General features: G+C 39.4%; 1 protein-coding gene across 1 annotated transcript in view; it reads right to left on the bottom strand.

Moving 5' to 3' along the window:
* The window catches only part of LOC127797202 (uncharacterized), a 41,920-nt gene extending 31,138 nt beyond the window's left edge, over positions 1 to 10,782 (bottom strand). The window contains exon 1 of the mRNA XM_052329849.1: positions 10,300 to 10,782. Coding sequence (XP_052185809.1) covers positions 10,300 to 10,670 — 371 coding nt within the window. The 5' untranslated portion in view covers positions 10,671 to 10,782. The remainder of the gene's footprint in view (positions 1 to 10,299) is intronic.
* Between the last annotated feature and the right edge of the window lie 3,881 nt (positions 10,783 to 14,663).

Raw genomic sequence — 14,663 nt, 5'->3', positions numbered from 1 at the left:
TCATCGATCACTAGATCAAAGTCGAAACAGCTTGTGACCTCTTCTCCACATGCCCTAGTGAGTTCTCTTGAACCAAATTCAGTTCATGAGGCTCTTTTAGATTCATGAAGGGTTAAAGCCATGGAAGAGGAACTTTTAGCTTTGCAACGCACTCTTACTTGGGACCTTGTTCCCTTCTCTAAGGATATAAACCTAATTGGTTGTAAATGGGTGCTCTGGGTCAAGTATAATTATGATGGGTCTATTCTTAAACATAAGGCCCAATTGGTGGGCAAGGGTTTTCTTCAAAACCAAGGGGTGGACTATGCAGAAGCATTCAGTCCAGTTGTTAAGGCACCAACTATTCGAGTGTTGTTCTCATTAGTAGTTACCTTTGGATGGGATATTCAACAAATAGATGTCAATAATGCCTTCCTTAATGGTGATTTGACAAAATAAGTGTTTATGGCACAACCTGAGGGGTTTGTAAGTTCTCAATTTCCCTCACATGTTTGCAGATTGAGGAAATCACTCTATGGTCTTAAGCAAGCTCCTCGAGCTTAGTATACAAAGCTAAGGGCTGCATTACAGAGTTGCGGTTTTCCCAGGGCTACTTCTGATGCTTCTTTATTCATTAAATGAGCTTCTGGTTATGTCTTGTTTGTTCTGGTCTATGTTGATGATATACTCATTACAGGTTCAGATCCTACAACACTTAAGTCTTGTATTCGTGACTTGGATACTTATCTTGCCCTTAAGACTCTAGGATCGATCAATTATTTCCTAGGGTTTGAGGCATACAAAGATAATAGTGGTATATACTTGACCCAATCTAAGTACACTTTGGATTTGTTGAGGAAGGTTGCAATGCAAGACTGTAAACCCTGCGGTGCACCTATAGCATCAGGTGTTTCTTTGACTGATGAGGGTGATTCATCCTCTAATCCATCGTTGTATAGGACTATTATTGGCTCACTACAATATTTGACATATACACGCTCGAACATTGCCTTTGTGGTTAACAAGTTAAGCCAATTATTGTCTGCACCCAAGTTACAACATTGGTCAGCCTGCAAACGATTGCTTAGATATCCTAAGGAGACTATTGGCTTGGGTTTGTTGTTCTCTCCATATATCCCTAACTATTTATACAGATGCTGACCATATTGATTGCAAGGTTACAAGAAGGTCCACTAGTGGATTTTGTGTGTTTCTTGGCAAAAATCTGATTGTGTGGGGGTCCAAGAAGCAGTCAGTGGTAACTAGGTTAGTTGGAGAAGCTGAGTATCGGGCAGTTGCACTGGGTGTTACAGAACTTTTGTGATTGAGGTCTCTGTTTTCATAATTGGGTTATCCATGTGCTACTACATCAATTGTGTGGAGTGATAATTTGGCCACAAAGAGTATGGCTAAGAATCCTGTCTTTCATTCTCGGACTAAGCATATCGAGATTGATATACATTCTGTTCGTGAAAAGGTGGAAAATGGTGAAATAGAGATTAGATATGTTCTTACTACTCATCAAGTGGCTGATATTCTTACCAAAGGATTGTCAAGGGATCAGTTTCTATTTTTGCGTGGAAAGCTTGGTATCAAATTGTCTCCAGTGCATGCCAGCCCTAATGATTCTACATGCAATAGAAAGATCAAAAGCTCTTCTTTTGTGGAGTCTGGTTTGAGGGGGAATGTGGAAGCATGTAGTGTTTGAGTAGTAGTCTTTACATATGTTGTTGATTTGTTAGTAGTAATGTTATTTTGTATTGTTGTTATTGTTTTGTTGTTTAGGCTGTTATAAGGCGATTTATTTTATGAGATTGCATCAAGAATCTATTGAAGTGGCACGCTGTATATAAACACAGCTACGCCTCTTGTCAAGTCTCTGGATCGAGACTTGAATTTCCAAAGTATAAGAGAATAGAGAAAGAGAGAGAAAATGAGGGAAAGAGAGATGAATTTGGAGGGAGAATTGAGAGAAAGAGATTGGAGGGAAAGAATTCAATGTTACTGTCGTGACTGAATTCCCATCCTCATGCATATAAGCCTTTTATAGGCCATGCATAGGCGGTTACCGCCTTCACGTGAGGTATGACATTCCTCACATTATCAAAGATCAATTAGTTAAACGATTACTTGCAAAAGTTTAAAAAACTTACAAATGGGATCCTTAGGTCGTGACACTCCCCTACCCTTCAATAGCATTCTTGTCCTCAAGAAGTCTTCAAAGTAGGCTTATCGTTCTAGGGAACTTCTTCAGTAACTCGGGGAGGTATTCCAAGGTGGTACAGCCGAGCTGAAGGTGCGACCATTGGACCAAAACTTGAATGAGGGGAACTGTACCTTGGTAAACCACCCTCTGGTCTAGTATAGCTTGAGGTTCTCTTTGCTCCTCCAATTCATCTTCGACCTTTGGTAGCTGCTGACTTGTGGGTGCTCCTAGTTCAATGAACCTCTTAAGTAGAGAAACATGGAACACAGGGTGCACTTGTATCCCTTCTAGTAGTTTCAATTTGTAAGCTACCTTCCCCACTTTAGCTTCTATGACATAGGGCCTGAAATATTTGGGAATGAGCTTGGATACTGGTGTGGACGTGAAGGGTTGTTGCAGGAACCTCTTTACTTTCAGAAACACTTTGTCCCCTACTTCGAATTCTCTGTCACTCCTCTTTCTGTCTGCAGCCTACCTCATTCTGTTTTGGGGGTTAGTTAGCTCTCTTTTTAGGATAGAAAGCATTTACTGCCTCTGCTGTAAGTAGTGCTCCATCATCGCCAGATTAGATGTCCTGCTTGCTATAGCAAGTAGGAGAGGTGGCTTGAATCCAAACATTGCTTCAAAGGGGCTCCTCTTGATTGCACTATGGAAACAAGAGTTATACCACCATTGGGCCAGTGATAACCATCTATTCCAGCTCCTTGGTTTGGTGAAGCACATGCACCTCAAATAGCTTTCTAGGCACTAATTCACCCTCTCCGTTTGACCATCGGATTGAGGGTGGTAGGCAGTTGACCCTACTCCCAACTTCTTGAATAATTCCTGCCAGAAATTGCTGGTGAAGATCCTATCTCTGTCGGACACAATTGTTTTTGGAACTCCATGCAACTTAAACACTAAATCTAGGAACACCTGGGCCACTTCTTGTGCCGAGAAAGGGTGCGTTAGGCTGAAGAAGTGCCCAAACTTTGTCAATCTGTCAATGATAACTAGTATTACATCCTTACCTTTGGACTTGGGTAGGCCCCCCACAAAGTCCATGGAGATACCTTCCCATGCTTGCTCCGGCTCTTCCAAGGGTTGTAGCAAGCCCGAGTATGGTACTTGCTCATGTTTGCACCGTTGACATGTCTCACATGCTAGTACAAAATCCACTACATCCTTCTTTTGCCTCAGCCAAAAGAATAATTGCCTTATTCTGTGGTAGGTGGCCCAGATACCTAAGTGACCCCCTAAGGGTGAGCAGTGTAGGGATTTCAGAATCTTCTCCTTCAACTCCTTGTCTCCCCTATCACCAAGTGCCCTTGGAATCTGATGAGGCGATTTGATAGGGAGTAGCCCTTTTCCTCCCCTGTTTGCACCGCCAATTTGGTTAGGAGGGACTACACCCATCCTGTGTTTTCATAACTTTGCTCCACCTCCTTTACCCACTCCGGCACTACTGCAGTGATCACATAACATTGGCCCTCATTTTCTCTGACTTCTCTCCTAGACAGTACGTCTGCTACTACATTTTCTTTACCTTTCCGGTAAAGGATAGTGTAGTCCAACCCCATTAGTTTAGACACCCCTTTTCTTTGTAACTGAGATTGCAGCCTCTGTTGGGAGAAAAATCCTAGGCTCTCATGGTCTGTCTTAATTATAAATGGATTGCTCTCTAGGTAGTGTCTCCATTTATCCACCGCCAGCAACTCTTTGTCATATACGCTCCATCCCTGGTGTTTAGGCCCCAAAGCTTGGCTTATGTACGCGATAGGCCTCCCTTCTTGCGTTAAGACTACCCTAATCCCTTTTTCACAAGCATCCATCTCCGCCACAAATTGTTTGTTGAAGTCTGGGAGGGCTAATACAGGGGCTTGTGTCATGACATTCTTTAGATTTAAGAATGTTGCTTCTCCTTGGGGGTTCCAGAAAAACCCTTCCTTCTTGAGCAAGTCTGTCAGGGGTCTGCTAATCAATCCATAATGCCTGATGAAATTGCGATAGTAACCTGTTAATCCCAATAATCCCCTTAATTCCCTCACTGTCCAGGGTGTAGGCCACTCCACCATTGTTGTGACCTTGCTGGGATCGGTTTTGACTCCTCCTAAGATGATGTGCCTAGAGTAGCCCACCTCATCTTTGGCAAAAATACATTTAGATAGCTTGACATAAAATGGTTAGCTCTAAGGACCTCAAATGCGGTTTTAAGGTGGTTTAAGTGTTAGTCTAGGCTTGGGCTATATATGAGGTTATCGTTAAAGAAAACTAGGATAAATTTTCGAAGATAAGGAGCAAATATCTGGTTCATGAGGGCTTGGAATGTGGTTGGGGCATTTGTCAGACCAAAGGGCATAACAACAAATTCATAGAGGCCCTAGTGAGTACGAAATGCAGCTTTTGGGATGTCTGTTGGTTTCATCCGGATTTGATGGTATCCGGACTCAAATCAAGTTTAGAGAAGATCTTGGCCCGGCTAATTCATCAAGTAGGTCATCAATGAGGGGAATGGGAAATTTGTTTTTGATGGTGTGTGCGTTGAGTTGGTTGTAGTCTACACAAAATCTCCAAGTCTCATCCTTTTTTTTTACCAATAAAACAGGGGATGCGAAGGAACTTTGGCTAGGTTGTATAAATGAAGTGGCTAGCATGCTAGAGATCTGTTTTTCAATCTTTGCCTTTTGTGTAGGAGAGTATCGGTAGGCTCTAATATTAACTGGAGTGGTGTGAGGTTTAAGGGGTATAGCATGATCCAAGGGCCTTTGGGGAGGTAGGGAGTTAGGTTCTTAGAATAGGTCCTTAAAGTTTTCCATTAGTACATGCAAGCTATCTAAAGTAGTTACCTCTTGATGGGTGATGAGGGATGCTTCCCTGTTCTCTGGTAGGTACTCCTCTGTTTGACCTACTTCTTCTCCCTCAATGGCATGTATCGAGTATAACTGAGATATTTGTCCCCTTTTCTTTACCAACAGCTTCTATAGCTTGTCTCCTTTGATCATTTTGCACTCCCCTTGTTCCAGACTTCCCACTAAGGTTAACCGTTGGCAGCCCATCTCTAGTGTGACTTCCAACTTGTTAAAGTCAAAAGTTAGAGTTAGGGGGCTAACCGTTCTCATCCAATCCACACCCAACACAATATCGCAACCACCTAGCTCTAAGATCCTCATATCAGCTTTGAACTCATTTCCTTTCATCATCCAAGTGAACCCCGCACACTTGCAGTGGCTATACATTTTGTGTCCGTTGGCTACGGTCCCGGACAAAGGGTTAGTGTGGGTCAACTTACATCCCGGTTCTTTGGTTGTAGCTTCATTAAGGAAGCTATGGGTACGACCACTGTCTATTAATACCATGAGCTTCTTTTTCCCCAACTGGCCTTTGACTTTAATTATCTTCCCCATAGGTCCCCTTTTCAAGGCGTGGAAGGAGATCTCCCCACCTTTTGATCCTTGTTCTTCCTCCAGTGTTTCTAATGGAGACTCCTCCTTCTTCTCGTCTTCTTCTTCCTCTTTATTCAACTCTTCTTCTTCATTCCCTTCTCCACCTTCCATCTTAAACAATTGTCTCCTACACTGATGCCCTTGGCTATATTTCTCCTCGCACCTGAAACATAACCCTAGCATCCTCCTCTGGTCTATAGTGGTGCTCCTGTTTGCCCCTGCGTTGAATCCCCCTTTTTGACCACTTGTAGTAACTACAGGCACCATAGCCTTCGAGGTACCCCCACTAAAGGGCCCTCCCATAGGGAAGGATTTAGCCATGGTCTTGTTCTTTTTGAAAATGGCTTCAAGCGTTAGCTCTTGAAGCCTTGCCTTCTCTGCTGCCTCCCTGACTGTGGCTAGCATCATCATCTTCACCATTGATTTTAACTCGTCTTTGAGGTCACTGATAAAACTAGACACGAAGTATTGATCAATTAAAGTGGGCTAAGCACTCCACATTCGTGACCCCAATTCCTCAAACTTCTCTTGATACTCAGTCACTGTTCCCTCTTGTCTCAACTTATTAAACTCCTTGATCACATCGGTCATATTTCTCTCCCCGAACCTAACACGCATCTCTTCTGCAAAGTCTATCCATCTCACCCATCCTTGGTACCAACAATCGGCTACGTCGTTAAGATAAGCCAAAGCTAACGTGATCCGTTGATTCTTAGGGATACTATAAAATTGGAAGTACCTCTCACACCTTCGAATCCACCATCTCAGTTTAGATCCCTCAAACAAAGGTATTTCCAGCCTCAGTACGGGTCCATGATTAACTCTAGGGGAATTCAAATCCCTTACCTGATTGCATGTCTCCTCAGTGTGTACATTATCAACCTGTCTCGCTCCTAGAGGCCTAGGAAGTATCCCCTGTCCCGAAGTCCCCGTCTTCAGTGCTGATCGAGGGGGAAATTCCGGCGGCAACCGAAATTGGGGAAACGCGGACAACATGTTGATCACATTGCTAATCCGTTGCTCCATCGACTCTCTCTGTCGAGCTAATTCTCTCATCATACCTTCTCGGGAAGCCGCCATATCCTCCCGCAATTCTTCCCTAATGGATCAGACCTCCTCTCAACTCTGAGTCACTACTTCCTACATTTGTGTCAGACCAAACTCCATAGCTTCCATCCTATTCTCCAATTGCTTCATTCGTGTTCCCTCAGCCATTCTGAATTCCGTCATCCAAGTCGCCTCCGATGATCAACCACTAATCCAGAATCACAGCCTAGGACAACAGGCTCTGATACCAATTGTCAAGTCTCTGGATCGAGACTTAAATTTCCGAAGTATAAGAGAATAGAGAGAGAGAGAGAGAGAGAATGGGGGAAGGAGAGATAGAATTTGGAGGGAGAATTGAGAGAAAGAGATTGGAGGGAAAGAATTCAATGTTATTGTCGTGAATGAATTCCCATCCTCATGCATATAAGCCTTTTATAGGCCATGCATAGGTGGTTACAACCTTCACATGAGGTATGACAATCCTCACATTATCACAAATTAGTTAGTTACACGGCTACCTACAAAAGTTTAAAAAAAATTACAAAATGGGACCCTTAGGTCGTGACACCTCTTCCTTTGTATCTCTTGATTTATTTTCTTATTGTTCAATAAGAATTCTTGCGAGTTTCTTCTCTCTCTCGCATTCTTTCTTTTCTCGTGCCCTAGGGTTTCATTACACTCTCTATCGCCGATATGTGCCACTAGCTATTGTATCAGATGGACATTAAGAATGCATTTTTACATGGTGAGCTTCATGAGGAGATTTATATGGAGCAACCTCTTGGGTTTGTTGCTCAAGGAGTCTAGTTTGGTTTGTAAACTCCGTTGCTCACTATATGGCTTGAAACAGTCTCCGCGAGCTTGGTTTGGTCGCTTCAGTGTTGTTATTCAGGAATTTGATATGACTCGCAGTGAGTCTGATCATTCGATTTTCTACAGGCACACATCACAAGGGAGGTGTATATACTTGGTTGTCTATGTGGATGATATTGTCATTACAGGTGATGATCAGGATGGTATTGTTCAGCTGAAGAAACATCTTTTCCATCATTTTCAGACTAAGGACTTGGGGTTGCTCAAGTACTTTCTTGGAATAGAAGTTGCTCAGTCCAATTTTAGTGTAGTTATCTCTCAAAGAAAGTATGTGTTAGACATTTTGAAAAAAACTGGGATGCTTGATTGTAAACCTATAGATTCTCCTATGGACCCTAATGTAAAGTTTTTACCAGGACAGGGGAAGCCTCTTGCAGATCATGAGAGATACCACAAACTAGTTGGAAAACTTGATTATCTCACTATCATTCGTCCTGACATTTCTTTCTTAGTCAGCGTTGTCAGTCAGTTCTTACAGTCTCCTTGTGATAGCACTGGAATGCAGTTGTTAGGATTCTAAGGTATTTTAAGGGAGCTCCAAGTATAGGACAATTGTACAAGAACAGAGGTAATACTCAAGTAGTCAGATATTCTGATGTTGATTGAGTAGGTTCTCCATTTGATAGACGATCTACTTCAAGATAGTGTTCTAGTTGGAAGAAACTTGGTATCTTGGAAAAATAAAAAGCAAGATGTTGTTGCAAAGTTGAGTGTAGAAGCAGAATATTGTGATATGGCATTGGCAATGTGTGAATTTATTTGGTTAAAACAATTGCTTCAGAAGCTCAAGTTTGGAGAGATATCACAGATGAGGTTAATTTGTGATAATCAAGTTGCGCTACATATTGCCTTCAATCCAGTCTTTTCATGAAAGGACCAAACATATCAAGAAAGATTGTCACTTCATCCAAAAGAAGATTTTATCTAGCTATATTATCACAAATTTTGTCAATTCAAATGACCAATTAGCATATGTCTTTACTAAATCTCTCAAGGGTCCTCGAATTGAGTATATTTGTAACAACCATGGTGCATATGATATATATGTGTCACGAGAGAGGGGAGAAATTTGCATTTTTGCAGCTAAGTTTTGTATTAGATTCGGATACTACCTATTTTGCATTGCCTTAGTATTTTATTCTCTTGCTTGTATTGCTTTTCTAGCTAGATAATTTGTTAAGGCAGTTCTGCCAGGTGTCCATGTGCTAGAATAGGACAAATTAGTTGGTTAGAGAGGGTGTGATCCGTTGTGGCAGCACCCACGGAACAAGCAATATATGCTTGCTCCTCCTTCTGTAAAAGGCATCAGAAAATTCAATCAAAGACTCAGTCACTCTCCCTCCTACTTCTCTTCCTCCCTTTCTCTTTCTATACATTTCCCTCCCCGTTCTTCTTTTCTGTTCCAGCACACTCCTCCAATTCACGTTGAATCAAGCGAGTTGCTAATTGTCATAGCACTGCCGTGACAATATGCTCCAGCTTTAGAGGGAGTGTTGAGTTGTATATAGAGGCAGCTGCTATGTTTGTTGTATTACACCTAAGGTTAACTTTATGTCAGAGCCCAAAGCCCATTTAGTATTTGTATATATAGATGTACTGTCTATTAGTTCAACACACTGAAATTTTCTCCCACAAGGGTTTTCTCTCTCTCTCTCTCACTAAGTTCGCACTTGTAATGGGGGCACAGTCCTCCCTGCAACAGTGACATTGCTGTCTCTACAAAAGGGACACCTCCCTGGAACAGAGATGAACTGAACCTTGTTGGAGGGACAAATACTTTAGTGATCTTTGATAAACTAACTGGTGCTGCTTTTATTGACTGGTACATTAACCAGACTATCATAAGAAATAATTTTGCAACAACTTCATTCCTTACAAACATGCCAGCCAGTATGGTGCAATATTTACAAGCCTGCACCAGGCACCACTTCTACTTTTACAGTTTAGGCCTAGATCAACCAGCTGAAGATGCAAAAACTGACCATCATAAACATTGTCACCACCTCCTTGATCTGCATTAAGGTTTCTGATAAGCCAAATGTCCCAGATAGGGAGAGAATCTAGAGAGAAGGTCCAGTTTCCAGAGACTCACTGCAGTCAACAAATTTTTTGATCTTGGTTGTGGAAATAAACTATAACCACCAGCAAAAGGATTTCCTTACCATAAATTCTAGTGCAAAATCTGCATGTATATGCGAGAACGAGATCATACCCTCCCTCTCTCAATATGACAGTCTTGCAATAGATCGCATAAGTTAAAAGCACAATATGACTAACAGCATTAGGCAAATCATGATAAACCATACAAACATCAATGCTTACATAAATATATCCAGCTTGCAAGAATTGCAATGAAGAGGTAAAATTATCAAGAACTTAAAACTCTTTTGAACGTTAATACAGACAGCAAGGATAGTATAAAATTTCCTATTCCAAGGATTTTGCAAAACTAAACAAAGGAAATATTAAATAAAAAATATTAGAAGAAAATGTGACTTCAAATAAAAAACTTTTGACAGATTTTTACACCTCGGATCAAAATTGCAACTTTAGAACATCCAAATTCATACAATTCGAACAAAACAATCAGCTTCGAGATCGATTTGTTTGTGAATTCAAATTCAACAGTGTAGGTATGAGTACTCTCAGTTGGACAGATCCAAAATTATAACTTTCAAACATCCGAATCAATAAAATTCGAACAAAATAATCAGCTTGACAATCGAATTGTTTGTGAATTCAAAATCCAACAGGGAAGGTGTGAGTACTCACACTTTGACAGATCCTTGGGGAGTGCCCTTCTTGTTGATATCGTAGCCGAACAAGTTTCGCCTGAGGACGTATCTAGAGGCCACAGGGATCAAAGTTAGGGTTAGGAAGAAGCCGCCAGAGCAGAGAAGGGCATTGATGAGGATAGACCGCTTCAGGTTTGCTTCAATGTCGTAGTGATATAAGATCAAGTACAAGTAAGGGACGAAAAAGAACACCAGTGCTACTCTCAGGATCTGGCCGGCCTTCGACGGAGCGATCACAGGAGGAGAATCGCTGATGGCTGAGTTCGCCGCCGCCGCCACCTTCTCGGGAGGCTTGGCGTTCTCCGTCGCGGCTGCTGACTGTGGTGGAGCTCTCTTCCGGGCAGCCATGGCTTCACCTCTCTCTCTCTCTCTCCTATTCTCTGTTTGTTTGCAGTTCCAGCTTTTTTGTTTTTTTTCGAATCCAAAGAAAAGAGGAAATTTTTCTTCTCGCGTCGTCCAGCCAAAGAAAATTCGAAAGAGGAATTAGATATTAGATTTGACGCGCTTTTTACGCCTCTGGATTTCCTTATTTTTGTTTTTTTTTATTTTTAAACATATAAATATTAGACCATCTCGCAAAAATATAGTAAAATCGTAGAAAAAAAAATAATCCACACGTATATAAAACTTATTAGGTTCTTCACCAGCATTGGTGATGAATCCAATAGTTTCTTGTCATTGTATGATGAATTGAGATAAGATCATTAATTCAAATAATAAATTTTAATATAGACTTATTATTTTATTTTAAATTTAAATTTATAAGCATAGATCTAAATTGAATATAAACGACAAACTCATATATGGGTTGAAATAAGAAAGAAAAAGAGAGAATAATAAATTTGAGATAGAGTAAAATTTTTATATGTTTAGAATAATAAATAAACTCAAATTTATGTTCAGATAAGAGAGAAAAAATAATAATAAATTAAAGTGAGAGGAAAGATGAAAATTTATCCAACAATAAAATTAAATCTATCATCTATATTTATGCAATTAGGCAAATTTGATCTCATCACATATTTGCGATTAAGAAATAAGACAATCAAATGCCCACGTTATCAATATTGACCAACATTTAATTGATATAGATTTAAAGTGATAAACAAAAAAGATAGAGAAAATAAATAGTTGCTATTACAATAAGTAATTGTTGCGAGCAAATGCATTCATTGTCGTCATCGTTATCACCATAAATTGTCTTATTGTAAATAAAAAAGAAAAGAAACGTAGGAGTTATAAAAAAAGATTAATGAGAAAATGAGAGAATATATTGTAATATAAAATTATTTTATTTATTTTAAAATTTTGATGGTGATTGACTATAACTAATATTAAATTTTAAGATTATTTACTATATTTCTTAAACGTCAAGAAAAATTCTTGTAAGTGTTCTAAACATTATTTTTACATATAATTTTTTTTAAATATTATTCAATAACTTAGAAAAACCAAAAACAAAAATAGACAAAATTTGACAAAAAGAAAAAAATATCTAATTGTTTTGCCATAATAAAATAATTTTTAATATATCTATCCATTATATTATAGTTATGAACACTTTTTATGCAAGTATTATAACGTCCTGTTTTTTCGAACGTTAAATAATTTAGGAATTTCGAGAATATATATATATTTTAAATATAAATTATTTCTCGATAATCTCATTTTACCTTCCCAACATACTAAATAAGAATCAATAAGTTAAGATAGGTAATTATCATAAGTACGGAAGCTTAAATCGAAACTTGATATGATACAAAATCGAAATCCACTTTAATTATAAAATAAGAATCCGTACCATTACATCTTCAAATACTTAATTACATTGAGATTCATTATCAAGAAATAACAATTAAGTACTTCAAAAGATACAACCTAATGATATCTCAAAAATACATTAAACCATAACAATTATACATGATCATCAATATGATAATATATTCTAAATTCTCATGAGGAAATAAATACTAGGACAACTCGCCAAACCTATCGACCACATCATCACGTGTCGTTACATCTCAACTATTTTCTTGCCATATCTGCAAGTCCTAACTGGAACGTTTGAATGTTCCAGAGGTATAATCCGATTAGAAGATGATCTTCTAGTGATGGTTTAAAAACATGATATTTGAATGCATGATGCAAATACACGAACAAACATTGCCCTAATGTAACTTCCTAGGCCCAGCCCAACACGGAATCTTAGGCAGAATCTTGGCACATCCGACAAGATAATCCTAACGTTATTCCATTAATTACCCTTAGGGAATTACGGCTACACTCTTAGGGTGACATCCTATTTCCATGCACAAATATCAATATGACAATAATATCGTGCCATGAAAATATCACGACTTTCCATGAAATGTGACAAATGAATCATATCTTTCATGAATGTCATGCATATATAAGCAATCATATTTTTCATAAATATCATGCACGATAAACAATCGTATCATATAGGATAAAACCACTCATATTTTCACGAGATTCGAAATACCTCGAAATACACGTATCGCCTCGATATACGTGTCCGGCCTCAATTTTCGTGCCAACTCTCAAAAGTAGCACCAATCACTTTTTCTTGAGCACATAAATCATAAAAAGGATATTTAGTCACTAAATACCCCAATATTCCAATTTCTTTCATTTTCCCTTCATTTTATTCCCTTTTCCTTCTAAAAATCCCAATAAATACCCTCGAGACTATTTTCTCAAATTTGTTTTCACTAAAATTCATAATAACCTATTAAGGGAAAATTACTAGACTTACCCAGAATGCTGCGTTTTCAAGTAAAAATAGACTATTTGGTGCGAATATCGAGACATCGGGATAACAAACACCAAATTTTTTTGCACAAACCACCATAAAATATTTTTTTTGGATTTTTAGGATTTTTTTTTTTAATCTTTCGGAGGCCCCACGCACCCGCACACGTCTAAGGCGACTGGGCGGGCGTGAAGACCAGCACGTGACTGGCAAACGCTGATCGTCTTCTCCGACGACGACCATGCCGACGATTTTTGATTTCGATGCCATATTGAAGCCCTCATCCAGTCGATCACCATGGCACCCTCCTCAACCTAAAAGAACAACTGAAAAGCTTCTGATTTGCCGGCCAAAGGTTCGGATCGGCCGTCCGCCTCCATTTCTAGTGAAGCCTCGAAACCCATTCAAACTTGCACCAAAATGCTTCAAACGTATCAGGATTCATCCTCAAGGCATGAGCAACAAAAGCCCCTTATTTTAGAACCCTAATTCACTCAAAAAGTGGGTCGATTTGGAGCTCAAAGTTTCTGAAATTTTCGGCCAACACATGCCCTATTTATAGGCAAATCCGAACCCTCAACAGCCCTTGCTTAGCCAACCCAAGGCCTTAGGAGTTTCCACCTCCTTTAGATCGGCTTGGAAGCAGCCCTTGCCGACCAAGAAATCGAGTTTTAGGGCGTGGCAATTCGACCAGCTTTCTGGTCGGCTTTTTCTTTAAATTTCGGCCATCACGGTGGGCCTTGTCGGCTGATGATCACACCCACGTGATCCCCGACCATCCCCCATGCTAGCCTAGTGGCTTTCAACGACCCTCGTGGCCTGGTCGATTTCCTATTGTTGCTATCTTTGAGTTTGTTTTGTACTTTGGCCTCTTAACTTTTGGCCTTTACCTTTTTAGCATTTTTTACTTAGCCCCTGAACTTTCTAATAGTACATTTAAGATCCACAAGTCCTAAAACATCAACTTGACCCCCAAAGATTCAAAAAAACATTGTTTTGACCTGGCAATTTCGAAAAACTACACTTAGCACCGAATCTTCGTTTTGGCCCTAAACCCTTTCGTTTCTTCCTGAAACCGCTGAAGAGTTGTTCCTTATGAAAAACCAAAATCTCCTCAAACTTCAGTTGACTTTCTGAAAGTCGTCTATAAAAATTCGATAGTGCAGCCTAATTGGCAATTGCATTTTAGCGGTACCGAAAACTGTTCTCAATCTCATTTCTTTCGATGACATAAATCATGCCTCGAAATACTCATCACGGCCATATCATTTTTCTTTGGCATCTCGGTTCCAGGGCACTCCTTGCAGTCGATTCGATTAATTTTTCGGACTTTTTAGATACCAATCATCCTCGAAATTTCGTTTTTCTAATAAAACACTTATTTTCAAATAATCCTAATTTCTTAGGTATTAGAAGTATTATTATGAATATTAGAACTAATGTTATATAACATCACATAATGTTGCCTTTGGTACGTTCCTTTACAAAGAAAATCATGCTATTATGTAATGAATTTTAAGTAAATTATTAATTAATTTTATAATTTTATTTTCCAAATAAATTTTGTA

This window comes from Diospyros lotus, chromosome 3 (genome assembly GCF_014633365.1).
Source record: "Diospyros lotus cultivar Yz01 chromosome 3, ASM1463336v1, whole genome shotgun sequence".
NCBI lineage: Eukaryota > Viridiplantae > Streptophyta > Magnoliopsida > Ericales > Ebenaceae > Diospyros > Diospyros lotus.
This window is presented reverse-complemented; position numbering and strand designations above follow the sequence as displayed.